General features: G+C 40.1%; 1 protein-coding gene across 14 annotated transcripts in view; it reads right to left on the reverse strand.

Annotated features, from left to right (window-relative positions):
• The window catches only part of HDAC9 (histone deacetylase 9), a 668,907-nt gene that overhangs the window by 345,908 nt on the left and 295,001 nt on the right, over positions 1-27,998 (reverse strand). For 6 of the 14 annotated variants that reach the window (XM_038391401.2, XM_043509209.1, XM_043509212.1 and 3 more), the window contains exon 3: positions 152-214. The exons of 1 other annotated variant lie outside the window; for it this stretch is intronic. In XM_038391401.2, the coding sequence (XP_038247329.2) occupies positions 152-214 (63 nt within the window). Of the gene's footprint in view, positions 1-151; positions 215-497; positions 1,046-27,998 lie in introns of those variants that run through there. 7 more of the 14 variants (XM_038391396.2, XM_043509216.1, XM_038391398.2 and 4 more) reach the window with 7 other exon arrangements.

Below are 27,998 nucleotides of genomic sequence, written 5' to 3' on the forward strand. Positions count from 1 at the left end.
TGTAGAGATAATCATTTAATAAAAGGCAGAATAAAAGAACTTGAAATAGAACCAATTCTTTAAAGCAGAAGTGCTTTACTGTGACAGTTTGTATTTCCTGAGAAAGTCACCCTCCAGACAGAGAAGTCTTAGTTATTGAACTGCCTCTTACCTGAGCTGATCATACTGTGCATTCTTTGCTGAGCAAGGAGCTGTTCGCGTCCAGAAACTCCATCTGAGGAAAAACACGATTCGCTCTCGTAAATTGTCTGCAGCATATTCCAATCAGTCTGTACTTCAGCTACATGAAAAATTCATCACTGTAGACAGGGGCGTCAGGAGCTACCCTCTCTAATCCTACCTCCTTCACAGGGGGGGTGGGAGAAATAATAGACTTTGATAATTAACAATATTTAAGCATTTGAATAAATATCTATTTAAAAAACAAAAAAACAATCCATTTTTACTTTGCCCCAGTCTGCTGCAAAATAATAAGGAGGACTCAGTAAACTATGCACCTCTGAGTTGGAATAGTTGTGTTCTGGAAGCCAACAGCAGGTGGATGAAGAAATGTATTTGTGCTTCAGGCTTTCGTGTGGGGTGGTGGTGGGGAGAATAAAACCAGTTTAAAAAATAAAACCAAATAAGCACTGTTTCCAGAGAGTTCAGCCCCTAAGGGCTTAGTTTCAATTACCCTCAGCCTTGACAAGTGTTTCTGTCTCTGTGCCCTCCTTTCTCTCTCTCCTCTCCGTCTCTCCTCTCTCTCTCTATCTCCCTCTCCTCTCTCTCTCTATCTCCCTTTCTCTGTGTCTCTGCAAAGTTGGCTGAAGCTAGTGATAACTCATTTGCATATGAATCAACAACAGTGAGGCCCACAGGCAACAGAAATAGAACAATGGCCAGCCTGAGCCAAAAATAGGTCAAGCATGGCCCAGTGATTGGAGCCTGCATTAATGCACTTAAAAATACCACAGCAAACACAGCTGTCCCGTCTCTGTCTTTCAAACTGCAATTCTCTTGCCAATCCTCAAAAGTAATTAACCCTTTCCCACTGTCAAACTTATTTGTGCACAAATGTATGTTTCTGAGCAGCTTTTCAAGCAAGAAAATAAGAAGGGAAATATAAATTAAAATTCTAGATGTCTTTGATTTCTTTCTTTCTCCTCCGATCCTCCCCATGGATATTTTGTGAAAAGAGAACAAAACGAGAAGGGCTCTGGATTGGTTCTAAAATAATACTGGAAGCTTTTGCTCATAATGTGGTTTCTGCCTCACCCACGCACAGCAATCCTGGCATTCTATTTTTGTTGCTTGTTTCTCTGGCTACGCTGCACTTGGCTGTAGCACTAGAATCTTGCTGCTGTCTTTTAGTTTCAGGTCCTACAGTATGCTCAGAAGCAGTAGCTTCTGAAACCAATCAGACTGCAGTGGGTGGGAGGAGGCATGATAATGAGGGATCCATTTTTTCACTTTCATTATAAGCAGTTTGTTCATTTTTAGGATGATTGATAAAGTCCTAATGTCTGTTTTCAACTGCAGTACCGCATATTAGAGATGCGCTATTCCAGTGATTTATTAGACTTTAGACAAGAGCTGCACTAGTCTGCCTCTCTCACAGCTTCAGCTCTAAACAATTTTTACTGCAGTTATCTGAGTTTAAAAGGAAACGTAGACTCAAAATAGCAGCTTTTAGACTTTCATAGAAATGTTAAAACTACATGTTGCTGTGCAAGTTACTGTGTGATGCAATGTCAAGTGTAGCTGTTGCCTGCTCCCTTCTCCCCTTACTCCCAAGAACTGTTTATTTGCATTTTAAAAGGCAGGTAGGTGCAGATTATATTTGCTAATTAAGTACAAAGGTCTTTATACCTGCACATACAGAAGTAGATACGTAAGTCAATGTTACAGATGATACACTTGGTTTCTTTTGGTTCAGTATTGCTATATAGAGTTTGCTATGTGTACGCAAATAGTGCACCATTGTTCTAGCCAAACCATATCAGCTTTTTAATAGACCATATGAACAGTATAAACCAGCCACAAACCTCTCAAGAAGTACATTTGAGTATTCCAGTTCTGAGAAGGGGAAGGCAACTACAGCAGGTTAGTAATTATGCTACTAGAAAGTCAAATAAGGCAGCAGGTGCACATGTTCAATTGTCCTTACGAGACTCAACAAATCTCTGAGCCATTTCAACCATACCTCTTTTCTCTCTTGGAGGTGCAAGGTTACTAAGCTGAACTATGGATTCAATTCTGCTCTAAGGTCAAGTGTAGAGAACTGAATTGTTTGTCACTGAACTAACAGGATAGAACTAGTTTCAGCACAGACAGTTCAATGCATCCACACTAGTCATGTTGATTCGGTCTAAAAACCATTATAGTTGTAACACAGATTCACACTAGCATTGTTCTAAATGTTTCAGTTGCAATGCCCTATGGGTAACCATCCTGTATTTCCCCACGCTGCTCCCAGAAGTGGTTTCTGGGACATTTATATAGACCATAGATGCACTGTGGGTCAGTAGCAGAAGGCCTGCTGGAACAATTTCATCCTGCATCCACAGTCTGGCTGCCATTCTGATCAACCTTGCTTTAGGGTCCATACAAGGTTTTTTGTGTGGATTCTGTATCTCAAGACCATACATTTTAAGAATCTGTCTGATGTTGACCCTCTACCACTGTTGAGCATATTGAAATATTGACTTTTCATTCCACTTTCACCACCCCCCATAATCATTAAAAGAGTTTGCATGATTTGGGGCAAAGGAAATCAAGGCAGAAGAATTCTAATAAGTGAAATGCAGGTATTTAACATGTGCAATATCATCAATAACAATAATATTTGAGTAATAGGTATACATGAGGATGAGAATTAGGGGATAGCATAGACCTCAATTATCATTTTATATAGTGACCACACTTTTTAATGTAAAAAATATTCAACACATTATATGTATGAACAAAAGAACAACAACATATGGAATCATTATAAATGATTACTAGTGTTCTCTCTCATTCAAACTACAGTTGAGTGTCCGCATATGAGTAATACCACGGACTACTTGTCATTGTAGTTTTCGTCTGCAAATGTTAATGCTGATTTTTTGAGATCATTGCAACACATTACATCTCCTTGGCATGCACACAATATGGTTGGGACTGTTACATCTACATCTCATAGACTTACAAGGCATATCACTCTCACAAGAGTACTTGATTAACTCCAAAATATATGGAGGAGAACATAAGAACGGCCACACTGGATCAGATCAAAGGTCCACACAGCCCAATATCCTGCCTTCTGACAGTGGCCTATGCCAGGTGCCCCAGAGGGAATGAACAGGAAATCATCAAGTGATCATTCCCTGTTGCTTATTCCCAGCTTCTGGCAAACAGAGGCTAGGGACACCATCCCTGCCCATCTTGGCTAATAGCCATTGATAGACCTGTCCTCCATGAATTTATCTAGTTCTTTTTTTAATCCTGTTATAAGCAAGCATGACGTTGTCTGGTACAGTTTTTGAAAACAGAGACTTGGAACTGTCATTGTGCATCCATCCATATTGCACTGGATCAAGTGCTGGTGTCTCTGGATCCAAAGTACTTTTCCACACACATGCTTGAAAATATACTCATTTTACATTTACTATAAATGCTTCAGTTGTTAGTGGTAGGAAACTGAGATTTGGTGTTGACATTTGCCATTTTTTGCTACTGATTTCTACCATGCTTCCAACATGGTGGCACAATTTGATTGTCCGTAGCATGCAGCCATTAATTTCAATGACATCAGGCATTGCTGCACTGAGTCATCCAGAAGAAGGAGGGAGCATCCAGCTCACAGAAACTCAAACATAGTGCTTTTGCCGAGGCTGAAATAGGAAATTACTGTATCATCTGAGAGTGCATGGGCAGTTAACTGTCCTGGTACAATGTTCTGGTGTTGCTCTGAAGGAGCACAGATGTCTATTACAGCTCTCTCTTGTACATTGGGTTCCAAAATCACGGAAGAGGTTAGACTCTGTTCAAGGTAGTGGTGCAAAAATAAGACAAATACATTAGTGTCATCTGATAATAATGATATTACTAACAGATTATGTTTTGCAACCATTACTCTTTGTAATGCAAGGATGTTGTTGGCTTTCTCATGAGAGGTGGTCATATACTCTCTATTGATCACTACATCTCCCTGGTTTATTTCAGATGTGGTGTGTCACTGCCTGTGATGACTAGCTTGTGCTTTAATGTGTGTCACTGGTGAAATTTCTTGTCTTGAATGAGTTCGGTACAAACTATGCCAATCAACTGTGTCTTATTTTCAGTTACTGTCAAGTAACCTTTCTGTGGAGGAAGCTGTGTACTTGTACTCAACTGACACACTCTGCTTGTTTCTGTAGCTCTGCTAAATCTGTGCTGAAGTCTTTGTACCTGTCAAAGACAAGATATACATCACCTACTGCTGCCTTGTGTTTAATGTAATCTCTAAACTGGTCACAATTCCTTGATGATACCTCTTGCTGGATAGTGTATTAGCCAAAGAACTACAGAACTGTCAATAATTGTGCAGGTGACCTCTTGTGAAGTATGTCTAGTTGACACGTCTGCCTGCAGCTGCTTCTATAGGTTAGACATAGCATGGGTAATCCTTATGTCACCAGAGCCAGTGAACATTGAAGCTGATACAGGAGCCAACTCACATGACAAAATATTCTTGATGTTCATCCCGGTAAGTGTCTTGTAAGCCTATCACTCTTGAACAGATAAGGTTAGTATCAAATATCTTTGTTGGACCAATCTGCACATGCTTTTTTGTCATTGCTAGTTTCTCTGTTATCCTTGGTATTGTGTCATAGAACTCTTTGGTTAGCCATGTTCAAATTCTTGCATTTGGCAAATTCCAATTTTAAGTATGTCACTTACATTGATGGATGGTGGTGTCATTCCACCACTGACAATGTTTACTATTGACTTTGGGTGCTCAGTGGGGTGTAAGGATTGATGCACAGGTCTAGTTTCTACTAGTCCCCACATATGCAGCTATCTTTGACTTCATTTCTTCTTTGTAGAACTCTTGCATTTGTGCCTCATTGGTGCTCTTTATGTCTGCAATGTTTTCTACCAGCCAGCTGCGTATGTGGAGGCTAAGAATCTAAGTCTTCAGGAAAAAGAAAAGGAGTACTTGTGGCACCTTAGAGACTAACAAATTTATTTGAGCATAAGCTTTCGTAAGCTACAGCTCACTTCAGCGGATGCACCAACCGATGAAGTGAGCTGTAGCTCACGAAAGCTTATGCTTAAATAAATTTGTTAGTCTCTAAGGTGCCACAAGTACTCCTTTTCTTTTTGCGAATACAGACTAACATGCTGCTACTCTGAAATAAGTCTTCAGGGTGATCCAAATGATGCCACTATGGCTGTGGCCATATCTCATGAAGGTAGTTTCAATGTACATGTCACTCCATCTGCCATTTCATATTCCTGGAACTTGGTGCATGACATGTTTACCCTTCATAGACCACTCTAAGATATTACCTGAAGTGGATTCCTTGAATCACAAGTAATTGACATGTCCAACTAAAAAGACACAAAGCAGCATCAGTTTCACAGCTTCTAGATGCAGCGGCCTATTTCCTTTTCTCTCTGCTCTTACATAATGATGTCTTGGTTTGGGGGGATAAGAGGAATGTACTAATAAGCTATACAGTTTATACAGACACTAATACAGATATATCAGCTGTACCTCCTAGTTAATTCTGTTCCATAACAAAATATTAGTGGGAAGTGTTCAATAAAATAATTGAAATTTAATTCAAGTAATTTCACTGACATCTGGCTTGTGAATCAGGTGGTGTTCATATTCCAGTGACAAAGTGTCATTAGGGAATTTCTTTGAATTCAGGGTCTTGAAATTCATAATGCACAAAACATTGTATGGACACTAAAACGAGATACTGCCAAAAACGTGCATTAAGCTGCCAGACTACACTGGAAAAGAGCAGTGCAAACTGACAGTTGAGAGAGCAATGATTCTTAAGACTTGTGGAAAGCAAGAATAATCCATTTTTTGTGGAACACGCGCAAAATGTATGGAACACATTTGTGTGTGGGTGTGAGGTGACTGACAAGTGGCATTGGGAAACCAACATTACTTAGAATAGAAAATTTCTCTAGTGTAGAAAAAGCTTTTGTCACACATATGTATGTCACAAAGCCTTTGAGCCACGCAGAGTGTATGGTTCAGTTTCCTAATTCAGTGCCTCAAATCAACAAATCCTGTGTTACAGAATACCACCTAAAGGGTTAGTTGAAAATGGTATACAGTATAGAATGTTCATAATTTTCAAACCTAGCTGCCTACATTTGTATTTAGGCTCCTAAATAAGCGGACTGATTTTCACAGGTCCACTTGACTTCAAACAGAAGTTAGGGAGGCTTAGTTAGGGAAAATCGGAATATTTTGTAGAAGTATAAATATGCACTTGAGTGCCTAACGTGAGGCAACCTTAATTTTTAGCATACATATATAAAAATATAAACATACTATGCTATCTAAATTATTATACCAGTGATCATCAGTGTTGTATCTGAGCATATATAAGAACACACATTTTAAATTTTATATATAAAACTACATTAAAATAATGTTATTTATTGCAAAGTCAATTTTTTTTAAAAGTCAAGTAATAAGTTAGGACTTTGCAACTTTGATTCTTCCCCTTTGTGCACATGCATTATGGCTGTGATTAAACAAAGCGAAGAATCATAGAAGTGTAGGACTGAAAGGGACCTCAACAGGTCATCTAGTCTAGCCCCCTACACTGAAGGCAGGACGACATAATAACAAGACCATTCCTGACAGGTGTTTGTCTAACCTATTCTTAAAACCTCCAATGATAGAGATTCCACAACATCCCTAGGCAATTTGTTCCAGTGCTTAACTACCCTCATGGATAGGAAGTTTTTCCTAATGTCCAACCTAAACCTCTCTTGCGGCAATTTAAGCACATTGCTTTTTGTCCTATACTCAGAGATTAACAAGAACAATTTTTCATCCTCCTCATTGTAACAACTTTTTATGTACTTGAAAATGGTTATCATGTCCCCCCTTCAGTCTTCTTTTCTCCAGACTAAACCCATTTTTTTTCCAATCTTCCCTCATAGATAATGATTTCTAGACCTTTAATCATTTTTGCTTTCCTCTGGACTTTCTCCAATTTGTCCACATCTTTCCTGAGATGTGGCACCCAGAACTGGACACAATACTCCAGCTGAGGCCTTACCAGTTCAGAGTAGAGTGGAAGAATTACTTCTTGTGTCTTGCTTACAACATGCCTCCTAATACGCCCCAGAATGAGGTTCACTTTTTTTTTTTTGCAGCAGTGTTACACTGTTAGAAGATAAGAACATAAGAATGGCCATACTGGGTCAGACCAAAGGTCCATCCAGCCCAGTATCCTGTCTACTGACAGTGGCCAATGCCAGGTGCCCCAGAGGGAGTGAACCTAAGAGGTAATGATCTAGTAATCTCTCTCCTGCCATCCATCTCCTCCCTCTAACAAACAGAGGCTAAGGACACCATTCCTTACCCATCCAAGCTAATAGCCATTAATGGACTTAATATCCATGAATTTATCCAGTTCTCTTTTAAACCCTGTTATAGTCCTAGCCTTCACAACCTCCTCAGACAAGGAGTTCCACAGGTTGACTGTGCACTGAGTGAAGAAGAACTTCCTTTTATTTGTTTTAAACCTGCTACCCATTAATTTCATTTTATGGCACCTAGTTCTTATATTATGGGAATAAATAAATAACTTTTCCTTATTCACTTTCTCCACACCATTCATGATTTTATATATCTCTATCATATCCCCCCTTAGTCTCCTCTTTTCCAAACTGAAAAGTCCTAGCCTCTTTAAACTCTCCTCATATGGGACCCGTTCCAAACCTCTAATCATTTTAGTTGCCCTTTTCTGAACCTTTTCTAATGCCAGTATATCTTTTTTGAGATGAGGGGGCCACATCTGTATGCAGTATTCAAGATGTGGGCATACCATGGATTTATATAAGGGCAATAAGATATTCTCTGTCTTATTCTCTATCCCTTTTTTAATGATTCCTAACATCCTGTTTGCTTTTTTGACTGCAGCTGCACACTGTGTGGACGTCTTCAGAGAACTATCCACGATGACTCCAAGATCTTTCTCCTGATTAGTTGTCACTAAATTAGCCCCCATCATATTGTATGTATAGTTGGGGTTATTTTTTCCAATGTGCATTACTTTACCGTTATCCACATTAAATTTCATTTGCCATTTTGTTGCCCAATCACTTAGTTTTGTGAGATCTTTTTGAAGTTCTTCACAGTCTGCTTTGGTCTTAACTATCTTGAGCAGTTTAGTCTCATCTGCAAACTTACCACCTCACTCTTTACCCCTTTCTCCAGATCATTTATGAATACGCTGAATAGGATTGGTCCTAGAACTGATCCTTGGGGAACACCACTAGTTACCCGTCCATTCTGAAAATTTACCATTTATTCCTACCCTTTGTTCCCTGTCTTTTAATCATTTCTCAATCCATGAAAGTATCTTCCCTCTTATCCCATGACAACTTAATTTACGTAAGAGCCTTTGGTGAGGGACCTTGTCAAAGGCTTTATGGAAATCTAAGTACACTATGTCCACTGGATCCCCCTTGTCCACATGTTTGTTGACCCCCTCAAAGAACTCTAATAGATTAGTAAGACATGATCTCTCTTTACAGAAACCATGTTGACTTTTGCGCAACAATTTATGTTCTTCTATGCATCTGACAATTTTATTCTTTACTATTGTTTCAACTAATTTGCCCAGTACTGGCGTTAGACTTACCGGTCTGTAATTGCCAGGATCACCTCTAGAGCCCTTCTTAAATACTGGCATTACATTAGCTATCTTCCAGTCATTGGGTACAGTAGCTGATTTAAAGGACTGGTTACAAATCATAGTTAATAGTTCCGCAATTTCACATTTGAGTTCTTTCAGAATTCTTCGGTGAATGCCATCAGGTCCCGGTGACTTGTTACTGTTAAGTTTCTCAATTAATTCCAAAACCTCCTCTACTGACACTTCAGTCTGTGACAATTCTTCAGATTTGTCACCTACAAAAGACAGCTCAGGTTTGGGAATCTCCCTAATATCGTCAGCCGTGAAGACTGAAGCAAAGAATTCATTTAGTTTCTCTGCGATGACTTTATCGTCTTTAAGTGCTCCTTTTGTATCTTGATCGTCCAGGGGCCCCAATGGTTGTTTAGCAGGCTTCCTGCTTTTGATGTACTTAAAAAACATTTTGTTATTACCTTTTGAGTTTTTGGCTAGCTGTTCTTCAAACTCCTTTTTGGCTTTTCTTATTACATTTTTACATTTAATTTGGTGGGGTTTATGCTCCTTTCTATTTACCTCACTAGGATTTGACTTCCACTTTTTAAAATATGCCTTTTTATCTCTCACTGCTTCTTTTACATAGTTGTTAAGACATGGTGGCTCTTTTTAAATTCTTTTACTGTGTTTTTTAATTTGGGGTATACATTTAAGTTGAGCCTCTATTATGGTGTCTTTGAAAAGTGTCCATGCAGCTTGCAGGGATTTAACTCGAGTCACTGTACCTTTTAATTTCTGTTTAACTAACCTCCTCATTTTTGCATAGTTCCCCTTTCTGAAATTAAATGCCACAGTGTTGGGCTGTTGAGGTGTTCTTCCCACCACAGGAATGTTAAATGTTATTATATTATGGTCACTATTTCCAAGCGGTCCTGTTGACTCATATTTAGCTTGTTATCCACTGTAAACCCCAGATCCCTTTCTGCAGTATTCCTTCCTAGGCAGTCATTTCCCATTTTGTATATGTGCAATTGATTGTTCCTTTATAACTGGAGTACTTTGCATTTATCCTTATTGAATTTCATCCTATTTACTTCAGACCATTTCTCCAGTTTATCCAGATCATTTTGAATTTTAATCCTATCCTCCAAAGCACTTGCAACCCCTCATAACTTGGTACCATCTGCAACTTAAATAAATAAATGCTTAACTTTAAGCATGTGTGTAAATCCATCTCTTTTCAGCAAACATTTAAGCACATGCTTAAATCCTATTAATCTCAATGGGATTTAAACACATGCTTAAATGCATTGCTCAATCAGCACTTATAATACAATCTTTAACTACGTTGTGATCACATCATTTTATATACATCTTTTATAGCCCCCAAAGGGAAAGGATAAAGAGGAAAATCTGTTTCATATTTCTAAATCTATGCATGTTTCAATCTGCCTTTTCATGCAGGAACGTGAGTTTTCTATTCATTTTTCCCCCCAGGCATGTCCTAAACCTAGAGATCTTTAATGACACTAGTCTTAAAAGTACACTCTTGAAGTGACGTAAAAGTGATGAGGTGGCAAGACATTCAGCAACACTGAGGAAACTCCAAAGCACTCTAGCAGCACTGAGATCTCATTACAGTGATTTCACAATGTTGTTCTCTCTTTGCCCCTCTAACTTGAAATAAATAAATAAATACAAGTAAATTAAATTAAAAATCAGCATTAATGCCATATTAATGTTGATAAATCAAGCACTCAAAAATAAGGAAGTGTTAAGGTTTCTACTGCATGAATAACTCAGCCACATTGTAATTAAGTAGTAATTTTTTATTCCTGATTTCTTTGTTAAATGTAAACAATTACTGGTTGTTTTTAAATCTGCATTATTCAATATACATGCTATTTTTTAAGATAGCGTAATTAATGTTTCAGTGAAGCCTTAACTTTTGGAATTTCCATGCTTGTGAGTGCTAGACATCTCCGCCTTGATGTTCCATTAATGTAAGTTTCACAGCATATGGATACTACATTTAAAAAAATGAAGTTAAAAGACTGCTATTTAGGTTGCAATGTCATGCCCTTGGAAGTTAGGAAATGTCAGGTTTATGGTTGCCCATGTAACCTTAATTTGGTCCTCTTATGCGTCCTTCCTTTGCAGAGGAATGAGGCAGCAGTTCTGGAGAAAACAGAGTATGTGAACATGGAATTAAAGACTGCATCATAATGAATATGTACAAGGGGCAACCATAAAATCTGGCATTTCCTAACTTTTGAGTACTCAACTTTGCAACCTAACTAACCTTCTTTTAATAAAGTTCTTTTGTGTGTAATTTTAGGACATTTTTTTAAATAAAAAGGTTTTAAAAATTCTATCATGTGCAACTTTAATGCCTCCGCACCCTGTTACACATCATTTGCAGGGTGTGAACCTAGCACCTTCTGCATTGCAGCTACCACCTAAGCTACATTAAGACTAACTACATTAGCTAGCAGCAAGATAAAGTTGTTTTCCCAGAGGGGTGGATGTGTTACTGGGTTGGGGAAGCCCAGTTGGCTTGGTGCAATCTCTTTCTCCTCCCGCTCTGCCGCCCCTGGAGTTAGGGGAGCTCCTTCCCTACATAGTGCACCTGGGGAAGTGTAAATCGGTGTGGGACATATGCTGGCTTTGGGAGTTTACATGTGTGGGCAGCTCAACAATTCCCCCATTCTTCTTTCCACTACAGCTGCTCCAGCAGCTCACTGGTGTCCCAATGCACTGTGTGCTGCTGCTATTCTTTGACATAGCCATGAGCCCTCTCACAAGGTGTTCTGTAATTCTGGGATGTTGGTAATTTCTTACAAGTGAGAGAAGGAAAATTGTGATTTGTAACATTTTTTATCTCAATCATATTTGAATGGAATGTCCTGGGACAAAGAAAAGGTAGTTCTGTAGCCTCAGGGGGCTGCCTAGTAAGTCTGCTGCAAAGAGTGGAGGTGTGAGAGCTTCTCGAAGAAAGTGTCGCAAGGATCCTTTGTAGTAGAAAGTGTTAGATAACCTATGTATAGGGGCCTCTACCAGTCCCCTGTATAATAATATAGAGTCTTTTAATACTGTTGTCTTGTTATAAGATTGTATCATTTTGAATAAAATAACACACTGGAGCTTTTTGTAACTTTCTTGAAAATATCTGTTAATTTTTGAACAATCAGGTCAAATCAACCTCACATCAAAAATAAAAATCAGTGTTATCAATATATTTACTGGACTGATGATAAAGTGCTTGAAAATCACAGGACAATCTTTTTTAAATGAGATAATTTGATGCTTAAATAATGGCTAAGGCTTCACACTTGCACTCCTAAATTTTTAAATAAACCAGAGTGTGTTTTCTATTTAATAATAATGATTAAAAACAGCAAACAAAAACAAAATATATCTTGTTAGGAAATACAACAACCCAGCTGAAAGATTAACCCAATGCAAATGGTTAACATAAAACTTTGAAAGAGGCACTGTTTAAATTGGTAGACTAACAATGTGACCTATTGTACCAACTATATTTCAGATTGTAGTTACATGCATTCACATGCCAGTTTTCCCTGCTGTGATGTTCTGCTCTCTGATCGTCTTTTCTGCTTTCATTATTCTACAAACTGCATTTATTGCAGAGCAGACTAGCACAGAGAAATAATATTACACATGCAAACATACCTTTGATAGCAGAGACAAACTTAGCACTCACTGCTCTATTATTAAAAAGTCACATCTAGAACCTTTCAATAGTTTCATTATGGGACCCCATGAAACCCCTCTGGTTTTGGATATCAATAGAAATCTGAAACTTGGCTTGGGTATTCTATAAGTTTGCTGTATTTCTCAAAATGTTTTAGTAAACCTGGATTCATTTTTGAGCTAATCCTGTCCCTCCTCATCAGTTCTAAAAAGAGATTTAGGGGCAGATCAAGGTTCCTTCCCTACTCTGAACTCTAGGGTACAGATGTGGGAACCTGCATGAAAGACCCCATAAACTTATTCTGACCAGGTTAGGTTAAAAACTTCCCCAAGGTACAAATTTTGCCTTGTCCTTGAGCCCTATGCTGCCACCACCAAGCGTGTTAAACAAAGAACAGGGAAAGAGCCCACTTGGAGACGTCTTCCCCCAAAATATCCCCCCAAGCCCTACACCCCCTTTCCTGGGGAAGGCTTGATAAAAATCCTCACCAGTCTGTACAGGTGAACACAGACCCAAACCCTTGGATCTTAAGAACAATGAAAAATCAATCAGGTTCTTAAAAGAAGAATTTTAATTAAAGAAAAGGTAAGAGAATCACCTCTGTAAAATCAGGATGGTAAATACCTTACAGGTTGATCAGATTCAAAACATAGAGAATCCCTCTATGCAAAACCTTAAGTTACAAAAAGACACAAAAACAGGAATATACATTGCATCTGGTGAAGTGAGCTGTAGCTCACGAAAGCTTATGCTCAAATAAATTTGTTAGTCTCTAAGGTGCCACAAGTCCTCCTTTTCTTTCAAGTGGCATAAATTTTCATAGCTACATGGACAGTTGAGCATCTACCCCTTACTGTTTCATTCATAACCAGGCAAAACATGAGAGGTGAAATCCTCATGAAATAAATGCAAATCAGCAGAGGTTAGATTTCTCCTGAGGAGTTCAGTAAATTTAATTTTTCTTATTCAAACCTCAAACAAAAAGGTTGAAAACCCCAAACAAAGCACAATAAAAGTGAACACAAATCACTGAGCTTTCCAAATTCTGGATAAAACTAGGGCAAAGGTTGCTTGTTTTCCCCCCTGCAAATAAATCTTTAAATGTGCAGGCTACACAGAAAAAAATTACTTTTACTTGTAACATGCCGAAGACCAAATTTTGGCACTACCAAATCGCAGCTGGGAGCGGCTTTTTGATTTTTTAAACATTTGTATTCAACATTTTAAAACTAAACTTAATAGCAGGCCTTATAATGCAGTACCTAGAAAAATAGAGAGAACTGAGAATTACAAGGGACTATGGAAAATAATAAATTACTTGCACTGTATTGTCCTTGTTCAGACAACACTCCCATTCAAGTCAGCTTTATGTAAGCGGGGGAATAGTCCCACTATTGAGGGGAACTTTCCGGGCTTCTGCACTACCCGGTAAAGTGGGCTAGTGAAAGGATCCGAGTCCTCACTCCCACTTCCTTTACCCAGTGGCCTCCCTGCCCTTGAGGACTCCCCTTCCACTCTCCTGTCTGGCAGAGTCCTCGTAACTCCAACAAGGCTAGGCCCAGGATTGCTGGGGGGCTCGACCCCCAACCCTGCTGTGGTCACCTAGGACAGGAGCTAGGATGTCCCCACTCCACGGTACTCTCTCTGCACTGGGCACTTCTCTGACCATTACATACAAGTTAAAGCAAATGCAAGTTATTTAATCAACAATTAATTTTAAAAAGAGTAAGGAATAATGGGAAAGGTTAAAGGAAACACATCAACCCGCTCTGTGGCAGGGAACATCACAAACAGCGTCTCTGGAATGTCAGGGCAGGTCACAGTCTGTTCCTTGTAAGTCCCAGGCCTTCTTCTCAGGCCCTGGCTGTGCTGTAGGGATGCTGTGGGTTGGACACTTGCTCTGGTGGTGGCCACACACTCTCAGACTCTAAGTGGTACGGCTCTTCTTCCCAGTGTCGCCCCCGCCCTGTCGGGGTTACGATCCAAGCCTGGCCTGCAGAGCCTCTTAGCTGAGGCGTCTCCCTGTGCTGGGCCCGCTGCCCAGGGTCCCCCTCGCTCTCCCCAACTGCTCACCGCACCCAGCTCCGGACTGCTCCAGCCCCAGCTCCACCACTCCGTCTCAGCATGGCTGCCGCTGCTGCTCTGCCTCCAGCTCCCTGGGCTGCTTCTTTGGCCGCTCTGGCTCTGGTTGCTGCAGCTCTGCTCCAGGGCAGGTCTGCTCTCTCTGGGCTGTGCCTCTGGCTGTGGGGCTGCAGCTCTGCTCCCAGGACAGGGTCTGCTCTCTCTGCACTGCTTTTCTGGTTCCTCTGGATCTGGCACAGCTCTGTTCCCCAGCTCAGCTTGGGCCCCGGCTTTTTCCTTAGCTCGGCCCCACTCTTTCTGACCCAGGCAAATCCAGCTCTCAAGGAGGACGTGATCTCCCTGGCCTCCGGACTCCCTGATTACCCTGCCCGCCCTGTCATTCAGTCTGACCTGGGGCATTGGCCTCTATCCATTGTTCCTGGGGACTGACAGTCTCAGGGTTCTGGTTTCCCATAGACCCTTCCCCTTTTAGTACTGGGAACTAGCCAACCATAACACCCCCACTGAATGTTAGTAAGGGGGGCAACATATTTCTTCCTTATGAACTTTTCAGCAGTTGACAGACACATTAACTCTTTGCAGTTCACTTTTATATGTGTTTTTGCATTCATGAAAGTTGACATAGTACCTACAATGGGTGAAATCTTCCTCATTGAAGTCAATGGGAACACTCTCATTGACTTCAATAAGACTGAGATTTGACCCATTACGCTTTAAATATTCTCAGTGAGGTTGCTGAAGGAGGATGTTGGCAAAACTCAGGCCACCATGTAAAGGGGAGTCCAGGAAAAGAGCTATTTTTTTAATAGAAGAGCAAAGCCTTAAACTCATAATTCGCAGCAGAGTTAGTGTATTAGAGATGGGCTTGAACCTCACGATGGTCAAAATCTGGATCAGAACTTTGTGGCTTGTCCCTATCTCTAATAGTAATGCAGGCCTCATGAAACAGGCACCATTGTATTATATCATAACACTGGTACTTGGTAAAAGCAGGTGGGAAGATATTGATAATACTGTCAGGAAAAAACACCTCTTAGGCCAATCAGTCAGAGCTCTTAAATGCTCAGATCACACATTCAGTAATGTCTGAGCTAGCCTGCTTCTGAATTCTCTATCTGCAGACATGGTGCCTCAACTTCTTCTCTCACCAGTCTATTCCACTGCCACACTGCTTGGAACATTTTCCTAAGGTCCAGCATAAAACTTTCTTTCCTAAGCTTCTGACTATTGCTCATTGTTTTACCAGCTCCTAAAACCCATCCGCTTACCCTTAGACCATGTCTACACTTGGAAAAATAGGTGTGTTTTGCAATGAGATAGCTCACATGCACTATCTATGACACTGTAAAATCCTAGCACAGACAGGGCAAGTTGCAGTTTTACCTCAATGTTACTGGCTGAAGTGAAGCTCAGAGGAATGTGCAATGTGTTTGCTGTCATGTATGTCATTATGAAAACATACCTGTTTTTCCTAGAGAAGACATGGCATAGTGTGCTCATGGATTTCCTGAGTCCTCCTTACTATTGCCCCTAGTGCTGTCAGGATTCACCGTGGGCTTGATTCACAGCAAATCAAGAAACAAAGATAGTATCATTAAGAAAATGTGTCTTGAAAAATGTTTGTTTGGAATGGGTGAGGAAGTCTTCTCTGTCTTGGGAGATGGGTGAACACGCCCAAAAGATGTCCATGGTTCTACCTTTGTTTAGTCTGATTGGAGTAGCAAAACTGGGCACCTCCCTGACTAAAAATAAATGTGTTCAGAACAGCAACAAGGCTGAAATCCACACAAGCAAATAACCAAGTGCTATGAAATTGGAATAAACCTGCAAAAGCTGTTTTTCACAGCACAGATCATGTGAATTCTTTTAAAAAATAGCATTGTTATACTTCACAATTCATTTTCCTACCATCCCCAGTCCATTTCTTTCTCTATTTTCAAGTTGTGTGCATAAAACAAGACAGATCTTAGATTTCACAGCTATTGTCTGCAATAAGATAAGAGGGCCAGGTTTATTTGGTCAAATTCAAATAAAATGCTATATTTAAACTTTTGAATCATGTCACAGTCTTTATATGAGTACGTATCCACATACCATTAAGGATAAAAATCTCTCTCCCACACACACCGCACAGTATATGTTCACGTACACCATGCAAACCATGCATTTTTAGCCACTGGCATTCCAAGACCCTGAAGTTCTTATACAGACACATGAAATGAGAGTGTATTAAGGCCTAGATTTAGCAAAGTACTTAACCACGGGCTCAACTTTAAGCATGTGAGTGCTTAAATACTTTGCCGAATTGGGGCCTAAAACATTACAATCAATTTTATTAAAGAATTCACAGAATTCAAAGAATTCATACCCTTCTTTCATAAATTTTCAGACACTTCCAAATACAGCAGAGAGCCACTGACCAGCAGGCCATTTTGCTGTTTTATGTCTCATCTAGAAATGAAACAGCTGGTAAATATCAACAAGGTTCCAAAACACGCTACCTACTAGAAGACCCCACAGACTAGCAATATTCTTGGAATTGCTGCCAACAGAAATATCAATCAAAATCTTTTCCTGTGGAGTTATCCATTTAAGTGTCACTTTGGAATGCAGAATTTCCAGGAAGGCATGAAATAAATTGTGTGGATAACTCCTGAATCAGAAGGTAGCCCTGGCTCCAACCCATCTTGCTCTGGTATTATTACAAAAACACTGTTTGTGGAAACTCCAAATTCTTTGCAGTATCTAATGACTGCATTTTGGGACTGTTCTTTCTGTTGTGTGTGACACTGATTCTTTCTGGAGAAGAATTTTAGGACTTTCAGCATCATTCCCTTTGGTCTCAAGGCTCAGCCAGCATTAAACTTATAACTACTGTCTCAATGACTCATTGTGGTTCTACTTATTAGCATTAGAATTACAGTGACATAAGTGCTAATTATCTTTCATATTATATTAAACTGTTCTACTGAAGTTATCTTTAGGAGGCTTTAAGAGGATGACATTCTTTCTAGACAATCTATATGTCTGAGAGTCCCATGACAGTATAACAAACATCCCTTAAAGATTATAACTCTTGGTGTATACAAGGCAAATATCAGTCTTTGTTTTAAAAGTTATGAAATATATTTATGAAACAGGTTGCAAAGCATTTGAAAATCAAAACCTCTAATAATCCCCCAAAATTATAATCATGGTCAGTTTTGACAGCACAGATCTAAATTAAATTATTTTTATGCATAATTATGGACCAATTATTTTTTTAACATTGAAATTTTCTCTTCAGTTCATTAAACATTTCTTACATAGGACCCAGCTCTATACATCATAACTCTGCATATCATCCTATTCCAGGTGTATGGAAAACAGAACGTAGGGTGAAACCATTTCTACTGGATTTTTACCAACATCAGCCTTTCCTTTCTATAGTTTCAAACTGAGCTGATTTTCCCTGCGCTAGCTCACAGATCTTTCTCTTGTTCCCATTCTTGCTGCATTCACGCACATATACACATGCTTCTCTGCAGCCTGTAATTTTCCTGTCCTGTGTCCTACAAGAGAGAACAATGGGAGCGTACCATTCGTGCAGTGAGAGAACAGAGTGACATTTCAGACTGTGCTGATGTCACTGGAAAGGCTGATAAACAATCCATACAATTTGGCTGCTTTGTTTGCTAAGCTTTATATTGATTTTTTTCTTTTTAGTAACTGTGCAGGAAAAAGTGGGTAAACAAGTGGTTTTACTATAAGTAACTGCTGTACATAAATGTGAAATTAACCAGAGTTGTCGATCTTCAGATTAATGAAGGAGTCTAGAATTTTTAAATTTTAATTTTGGATAGAGATATGGCAGCATTCAGTCTGATTTGAAAGATATTGACCTGCATCCATGATATCTTTTCAAAGGCTTGTTTTTGCAAGCTGAACAAACAAGCCTGAATGTGACTCGTTCTCCCCACTATTATCCTGAGCCAATGCTCTATTCTGCAAGCTAGGGACAAGGTAACATTAGTTACTTCACCTGAAGCAATGACATTCTGTACTATGTCAGTGCAGCCTGCAGCAGTTTCGTTTTGGCTGTGCCAAAAGGGAACCTTGAGTTCCGTTCATATACTGGAGGGCAAATATCCACTAGTATTACTGGTTATTTTTAAGTTTGCAGGCTTCCATTTTTCCTTGAGTAACACAGGTAAAGAACATACATAGCAACAACATTTTTTGTATGTTAATAAGGTACTGTAACTATCCACGAAGCCCCTATTTGGAGGGCACTGTTAATGGCTATTTAATATATTAATTATAATACTTAATTAAGTATTACTTAAGAGAAAAATACTTAAGAGAAAAACAGTCCAAGAGAGGAAGGATGATGCAGAGGTTAGGGCATTAACTTAGGACCTGGAAGATGTGGGATCAATTCTCTGATCTGCCATGGAATTCCGGGACAAGTTAGTCTTGTACATCAGTTCTCCTTCTCTAAAATGAGGATAATAGCATTTCCCTACTTCTCAGGGGGTTTATGATGGCAAATATATTAGAAATTGAGGGACACTCAAACATTGTGGTAATGGGGGCCATATACATTGCTTAGATTAGAGTATAAAGCATTAACATCTCTATAGCACCTTTTATCCATTTATAATAATTTGTAAGCTTCATTTTTGCCACCTAAAATTGGCAAACTGCAGGAGTCTACTGTAGCCATCGTTGTCTTTTATTTATTTGCATTGTTGGGAGGTACATTCACTGTTAAAAAGACAACCATACATGGTCCAGTACCACTGAACTAGGTGGCTTCTACTTAAACAACATAAAGAAGGCACAAACAGCCTACACAAGCTTTCCTTCTTAAAAAAATGTTGTCCTTATGTTATACTTAATCCAACCTCCCACCCGTTAGAACATTTGAAGTCATGTTGTTCCACTTTATGAATGGGAAAATATCTAGTAGAAACACTGAGGAGAAAGAGGCTTCTCTGCTTGAGCATCAATTCTAAAGTAGCCTTTTAAAAATATTTTAAAGTAATTTCCCAAATACAAAAAATATACCAAAATATAAGATTCATCATAATACACAAAGTAAATAAAGAGGTTAGGACAAAGGGAGGGAAGGGGAAGTGACCTCTCTATCTTCAGGGTCTCCGTTAAACATAGACCTCTAAAGAGTCAGCATAAATTGCTTTACATTTTTTGGGCAGTTGCTTTCTGTGGAATGTTGGTGATTTGTTAGTTGCAAGATCAGTCATATCACTGAGCCAGGCATCAATATTTGGTGGGAATCAATTTTTCCATTTTTGCAAGATTAATTTTTTAGTAACCAAAGCTGCACTTTGGAACCACACTACCTTGTTACCAGGTGGCCTCCAGGTATCAGGAATATATATCCAAGAATGAAACTCAAGGAGGAGGGCTACAACTTACCATCCAATATCAAGTTGGTCCTTTGACCCACCTCATACCAGAAATTCTTGAACCAGAAGCATTCCCAAAACATACGAGCTAATGTAGCACAAAGAGAATTAGATTTTGAAGAGTTGTCAGCATTTATGAGGCCAATTAACATTAGGCTAAGTGGTGACTGGTATATTCCAAAAAGTGTTTTTTGGTGAATAAGTCATTTTCTCAGTTCTATAGTAGTTTGGTTTTTTTTTTTTACATTAGATACAATTGTATTCCCTGGGTCGGAAATATTTGTGTATCCAAATTTCTATTCCAAGCAACTCTCAAATTATCAATCTTTGGCACAGTTTTTCAGGCCAGAAAATCATAATCGGATACTGCTGGCTGAGAAAATCCTGGAAGTTCTTCCAAAATAATAAAAGTTCTTGAGGTTCTCGAGCTCCCAATGCATCCAGTCCAAATACATTCACAAGTAAATGCTTTAACTGGAGATATTTCCATGCTCCAGAGCAGGGCAAGCCAAATTGTTGTTGAATATCTACAAATGGTTTAAATTTACCATTGGCAAATTAGCTTCAACACGGTCATAATTCCTCTCTCCAGCCAATCCCTCCACATAAAGGTTTTAATGATAGGATTGCTCCATACAACTGCTTTTACATGGAAGAATGGATGGAAGCAGAACTATTTAGCCACGTTTGACCAAGTTTGTCTCACAGCCATGATTGTGGGAGCTCTTTAATCATCAAATCGATAATAATTTGATCCCACCGTGCCTGGAAGGAAGAGAGGGCATACAAATTGTACATACACATACATTCAACTGTACCAAAATGGGGGTCTGTGTGTTCATCTCTAACAGCCACAAAGATGCCTGGCTTAACAAATAGGAGATATGATAATTTTCCAAGTTGGGAAAACAAAATCCTCTCAGAGATAGGGGTAGCTGTAATTTGTTCAGAGCCTGTCTAGGTTTCTTACCTGTGCTCCAAAGGAACATTCTGAAAATATTATTGAATTTCTTAAAATAAGTTTGAGGATTAGAAATAGGGAGACCCCTCTGCATATATAAAATTTAGGAAAAACATTCATTTTCAGTATATTCGTTTTACCCCACAAACTGAGGGTTAACAACTCCATCTCCCCAAATCATTAGCCACATGGGCAGTAATTGGTTCTATATTTGTCTTAGTGATGTCCTGAATATTTCTGGGAATCAGTATTCCTAAAAGTGTCATATAAGAGGACTGCCTTTGAGAGTCCCAATTTAAGAAAAGGCCTTTGTGGACATATCTGTCAATGCCTAATATTTTCTGATTTACCCTAATCACTTTTATATCCTTAGAGGAGTCCAAACTTACTAATAATGGTTGAAAGATTACGAATGGTAACCTTGGCCTTAGATACAAATATAGGAGCATCATCTGCATAGAGAATAAGTTTGTGCTCTTCTTGGCCCACCCTGACACCATGAATCTGTTGATTTGCTCAGATGGCAATGGCTAAAGGTTCTAGAGCTAAATCAAACAGACGAGGAGAAAGGGGGCAGCCCTGCCTCACACCTCTCTGTAATAAATAATAACATTGGTAACCTAGAATTCAGGTTACAGTATAAAATCTTAATCCAAATCTTGCTAACACATGAAAAAGATAGTCCTTGGCTGTGCTGTCAAAGGCCTTTTTGGCATCTAAAGAAATGACAGCTATGACTCCTTTATAATCTCGCAATAATATCAATCAGCTGACTCAAACAATCCGAACCACATCTATTACAAAGGAAGCCTACTTGATGTGTGTGTGTCTGTCCATCAGAGTTGGCAGCAACAAGGGCCAGGTTCAGCATCTAGGGGTTCCATTCCAATAACACAATGCAAAACCGGCTCAAGCCCCCACCCAGTGACCTGGGACAAATATATACTTCCCCCGCTGGGCGCCTCCAAGAGACAATACTTCCCCTCTTGCAAGCACAGAGTCTGAATGTAGCAAAAACCTTTTAATAACAAAGAGAAAAAATGTGGCATTATGTTGGGGAAACACCACCAACAGGATTCATAACACAACCCATGAGCAAAAACCCACCCCAAGCAAATTGGGGCGTGTCCTTTCCCTTTGGTTCTTGAGTCCAGCATCCCAAAGGCACCCAAAGCCCCAAAAGTCCAACAACCCAAAAGTCTCTGCCCCGGTCAGTGCAGCGCCGGAGTTCGAAAGTTTATCTGCAGTTTTATCTCCCAACCTGGGTAGAAATGGTGGGGTGAAGGGGGCACCTTACATGGTTCAAAGCCGATTGCCCCACCTCTCCATGGGGCTCTGCTCTGCCAGCCTTCCCACAAATAACTCCACTCTGCCAGCTGCCACCATGAACCGCTCCAGCCATCCCGCAAAATGCTCCACAGCACCAGCCATTCTGCTCTGCCAGCCGTGCCATGAGCTGCTCCAGCCATCCCAAGAACTGCTCTGCAATATATCTTCAGCCCCCCTCCACTTAACACAATGCTCAGTGATTTCACCTCTCAGTAAGTTTAGCTCTTTTGTGATTTCAGCTTGTAGTAAGGTAGCCTCAGTGCTGATACACCATTGACCCAAAGTGAATTCAGCTCATCAGCTTGTAACTAGACTCCTAATGGAATCAAAATTAGCTCTGATATTCCACAGTGGAGAGAGGAGGCAGTGCAATTAGCATGTAAGGCTCTCACCAGGGGACCCATACCACCAGGTATTAATACCTGTCCCCAGCCTCTCTCAATTCACTGAGTTTTGGAATCCATGTCCCTTGCTTAGTGAGTGCTACTTAGCTGATGGTGAGTCCCTCCATCATAACAAAAGGCCAAGTACAGTTCCACTGTCCTTGATTCACATAATCAGGATAATAACAATTTATTCTTCCTGCCCCAATAACAGAGAAACTGGGGAACCCACAGCAGCCAAAGTAACCATTTGGGCAGCTATGGGCTCATGCTAGGCGAGGTGGGTGTGCCTATGCAAATGAGATCAGCCCCTGAAATTCTTGTCCACAACTTGCCACAACTCACCACCAGATGTCAGAGTGGAGCTCATCCGGACTCTGCTTACATGTGTAACATGTGAGAGAGCTTTGTCCTACCGCATAGTAAGAGCTTTAGCTAAACTCTTAGCATCACAATTGATTAAAGAAACTGGCCTGTATTTACTACATAGTCCAAGGTCTTCCCCATGTTTAGGAATAACTGAAATTACCGTTTCTCTTAAAGTAAAGTAGGCAGGAGAGTTTGCTCATTCTTGGCCTCATTGAACATATCCAGTAACTCCTGGGGGAATTTTTGTGTCTCTATGTAGGTTACAGACATACTTGCTGACAGGTATTTTGAAAAACATGATGAAAGCAGAGGAAGAAAAATTCGCTGTCACCTAGAGAACAATGGAAACGCAAATATGTAAGATATTGTTCCATGATCATATACCGAATGAGGAAATCAGAAGACGTACAGAGGGGACCTATGTAGTGCAGGCAATGTACAATGCAAAGAGAAGATGGGCAGGCCATGTAGTCCACAGGCAAGACAATAGGTGGACAACCCCCATCAGTGACTGGATCCACAGACTGCTGGGCAGACCAAAAACGTGCTGGGCTGATCCCATGATGAAACTCTTTGGCCAGTAATGGAAAAAATGTTTTCACAACAAAATGGAATGGTGGATGAATGAGGACAAGCTGGACAAATGTGACAAAGGTGATTTTGAAATAAATTATCAAAATAATTGAAACTGGAGTGATTATGTAGTGTTATTTAGACAAAATTTGCAGAAATTTAAAATATTGTGCACAGAATTTTTAATTTTTTGATGCAAAATGCCCCCAGGAGTAGGTATTTCAATGCCCCTTGCTTTAGAATTAAAGCAACTAGAAAATGAGGCCTACCTGATCTCTATTCAGTTTACAAACTTCAAGTTCTGTCAGATGCATCTCCTGGCACATGGTAATACCAACATTCTCTTTTTTAAACATTGAATATATTTGTTTCTTTTATTAGGGTTATTAAAACCCTCTATATTCCAGGACAGATACTTAATTATTGGAACCATTGTTATTAATATATACTGGATAAAATATAAACTCACTTTGTGAATAAATGAGAAATTGCAAATTTTCCTGAGCAACACACAGTTCTTGCACATCTCACTGGCAAAAGTTATATAAACTAGGAGTAGGGTATTGCTTCCCAGTACATATTCTACGGGAGTGGAAAGAAAATTCCCAGAGTGGGAGAGTAACAGGAGGGGGACAGAAAGAGGAGTTAAATAAGTGAAAAAAACGAAACAGCAAAGATAGTGTAGAGAGAAATATACATTACTACCATAAAATGAAAAGGAAGAATCTGTTTAAACAGTTCAAAAATACACATTTGGCACCCAGATCAAGTGGCTGGATTAGAGATCCTTACTGCTGTTGAGGCCCCAAACATTACAACTATAGTAATCAGATATTACCAATAGAATCTTCATACATAAGGAAACGCCATCTAATAAAGCAATGAGTTTATATATATATATAAAGTTCTTCCCCTGCCTTGGTAGGTCCTGCGCTTATTGGCGGATTTGCTTGCCTCAGAGATTCACGGCAGCCCTCAGTTTGGCCACTTTTGCTAGTGGCTCAAACCTGCCATTCACTCAGCTAACCTCATCACTGGCCAGCATGGGGGAAAGGAAGGAGAACAATCCGTGCAGTCTGCTGATCCAACTAGTGGGTTGGGGGACAGGCCAGGGACCTTCCACTCTGATGGGACCCACAGTTCAAGTCAATTCCTCCTGTATCCAATAGGGAGTTGGGGGGATGGAGGAATGGGGAGAACCCTGGCCCGCCCTCTACTCCGGGTTCCATCCAGGGCCCTGTAGATTGCAGCTGTCTATAGTTTCTCTTGTAACAGCTGCGTGACTCCCTGGGCTACTTCCCCATGGCCTCCTTCCAACACCTTCTTTATCCTCACCACAGGACCTTCCTCCTGATGTCTGGTAACGCTTGTACTTCGCAGTCCTCCAGCAGTATGCCTGCTCACTCTCAGCTTCTTGCACCTCTTCCTCCCAGTTCCTCGCATGCATCTTACTAACTGAAGTGAGGTCCTTTTTAAAACCAGGTGCCCTGATTAGCCTGCCTGTCCTAATTGATTCTGGTAGCTTCTTAATTGGCTCCAGGTATCCTAATTACCATGCCTTAATTGGTTCCAGAAACTTCCTGATTGTTCTGGAACAGCCCATTAGTCTACTCAGGGAAAAGGGACCTGCTTAATCTGGGGCTAATATATCTACCTTCTATCACTCTCCTGTAGCCATCTGGCCTGACCCATCACTATATATATATACACACACATATAATTACTAATCAAATTATAGGTTTTACTTCAATGCTCCTTTTCCATGAATTAAGGCAATAGGAAGTAAATTGAAAATAACACTTTAATCCTTCAACCGCAATGAGAGAGAAAAAGGAAAAGAAAAGGAACTAACGTATCAATATCAACTAGCACCCATGAATTTGTTTAGAACAGCCATATCAGATCTCAGAGAGCAATACATAAATTCCATATAGTTGGATGATTCCTAGGTGTCTCCTGTTGCAAGAGAAGAGATGGAGATTTTTGAGTAATTTTTCTGCCTCCTGAGGAGAACTGAATGATACTATCTTCTCATCATTCTTAATGTGGAGTGTTGCCGAGTATTTAATACAATACTTCACGTCCATCTTCCTGGCCAGTTGTTTTGCTGATTGCAACCATATCACAAGGATAATCTTAAAGGAGCAGTATTTTAATTGCTGGTTTTCTCTATAACAGTTCCTTTTTCTTCTCTGGATTTTTGCAATATAAGCTCCTTAGTGGTAAACTTCAAGAACTTCACAATCAGTGGTCCAGGACAAACTCCTGGAGCTGGCTTGGGGGCAAGAGCCCATTGTGCCAGTTCTATATCAAAACAAAAATGCACTGGCAGATCCAACAACTTAGTTACCAGTTTAGGAACAAATTCAGAGAATTTACCTTTCTATGTTCCCTCAAGGACATCCACAATCCTGATGTTATGTCATCTTGAGTAGCCTTCTAGATCAGTGGTTTTCAACCTCTTTTCATTAGTGGACCCTTAAAAAATTTCAAATGGAGGTGTGGACCCCTTTGGAAATCGTAGACAGTCTGTGGACCCCCAGGGTCCGCGGACCACAGGTTGAAAGCCACTGTTCTAGATCAATTAGCTTAATCTTACTAGTCTTGATATCATTATAGTTCTTCATAACCTGTAATTTGCTCTCTTTGAGATCATCTTTCACTTCAGAAATTCTGCCTTCTGTTTCACCCATCCATCTGGATAGAGCTTGTAGTGCACTCCCACTCATAGTTACAGTGGTCTATAGGGTGAAAACTGTTGATTTAATTTCAGCAGTACTGTGGCCATCAGTTGCGTTCCATGAGGCACCATTTTGTTTTATAAGTGGGAGAGACAGGTCTCCTCTGTATTTTTGGCGCTTTCAGATTTGAAAAGGGAGACACAGAGTTAGAGGGCATCTTGGGCGTTTCAATAGTCCAACACATTATTCCTTGAGGTTGGATGACGAGTTTTAGGGTACAATGTTGGGGATTCCGCATGGGCTGCTTGGGAACTCAAGCCAACTGCCTCCATCTCGCAGCACCATATGATGTCCTGAAAGTAGCTTTCAGAAGTGATGGTCAAGCAGAGAAGCCTTCTTTCCCTCTGTCTCTCTAGCTCCCCAGTTTTCCTATTAGCAATTCCCCATTCATAAAGGGGAACAACATGACTCAGAGAATGCCTTCACTAAAAACTCTTAGCAGGAAATGAATCCAACTAATGTGCATATTAAATACCTAATATACAAAAACAAAATAAAAACCCAACCCTTTTTATATCTTAGGTGGAAATGACACATTATTTTTCAACATGGGGGTAAATATCTTGGTCTTTAAATCTGCATCACATAATGATTTGTTGAGATTGAATAGAGGAGTCACTTTTATGCCATTCAGCTGTAGCTTCCTTTGTGGTCATATGCACCTGCTCTGCTCACTTCATCTCCAACATGGGCCAGGCATGGACAGCTAGTTTTCCTTCCATTTTGGTCTGAGGATACTTCAACAATGATAGACAATGATGAACTGCATCTTCTCCACTACATTGTGGTCTGGCCAACCTCCATCCATTGCACCCCTGACTCTGGAACCACAAGACATCTATCCATATTGGGGGACTTAGTTCCAAGGATTTTTCAGCTGTCCATGGAAGATATTTTTGCATGGCTGAAGGCTCCTGGTGTCCCTAAACCTCCAACCTGCAGAAGCTGGGCCCGTACAACAGGGGATGGATCTCTCAAAATTGCCCTGTTCTATATCAAAACAAAAATCCACCGGCAGATCCACTGTCAGAAGACAGGATATTGGGCGAGATAGACCATTGTTCTGACCCAATAGGACTGTTCTTATGTTCTTAACTTCATCCACAAACACAAATTAGAGTGCCATCTCTGTGTTGAAGACTCACAGATCCACTTCCCTACTCCAGACATGTCTCTTTCTGTCCAAACTAAAATTTCAGCCTTTCTCTCTGACATCTCCTCCTGGATACCCAGCCATCAGATCAAGCTCAACATAGCTAAATCAGAGCTCTGAATTCCAACCCCTCCCCCCAAGCCTTCCCACTACCTCTTTTCTCAATCATGACCTCAGGCCCACCATCTCTGACTCAAACCTCTCTCTCTAAATCTTTACATCCAGGTTATATCTACATCTTGCAGATTCTTTTTGCATAATGTCTTTAAGACATAGCCTTTCTTATTCATCCACATAGCTAAAACTCTCACCCAGGCCCTCATCATCTGATGTCTCAATTACTACAACATCCTTTTCTCTGCTTTAGCAAATGTAATCTTCCTCTGCTAATATCCATTCAGAATGCAATTCCGAAGGTCATTTTCCTAGCCCATCACTCTG

The sequence above is a fragment of the Dermochelys coriacea genome, chromosome 2 (genome assembly GCF_009764565.3).
Source record: "Dermochelys coriacea isolate rDerCor1 chromosome 2, rDerCor1.pri.v4, whole genome shotgun sequence".
In the NCBI taxonomy this organism is placed as follows: Eukaryota; Metazoa; Chordata; order Testudines; family Dermochelyidae; genus Dermochelys; species Dermochelys coriacea.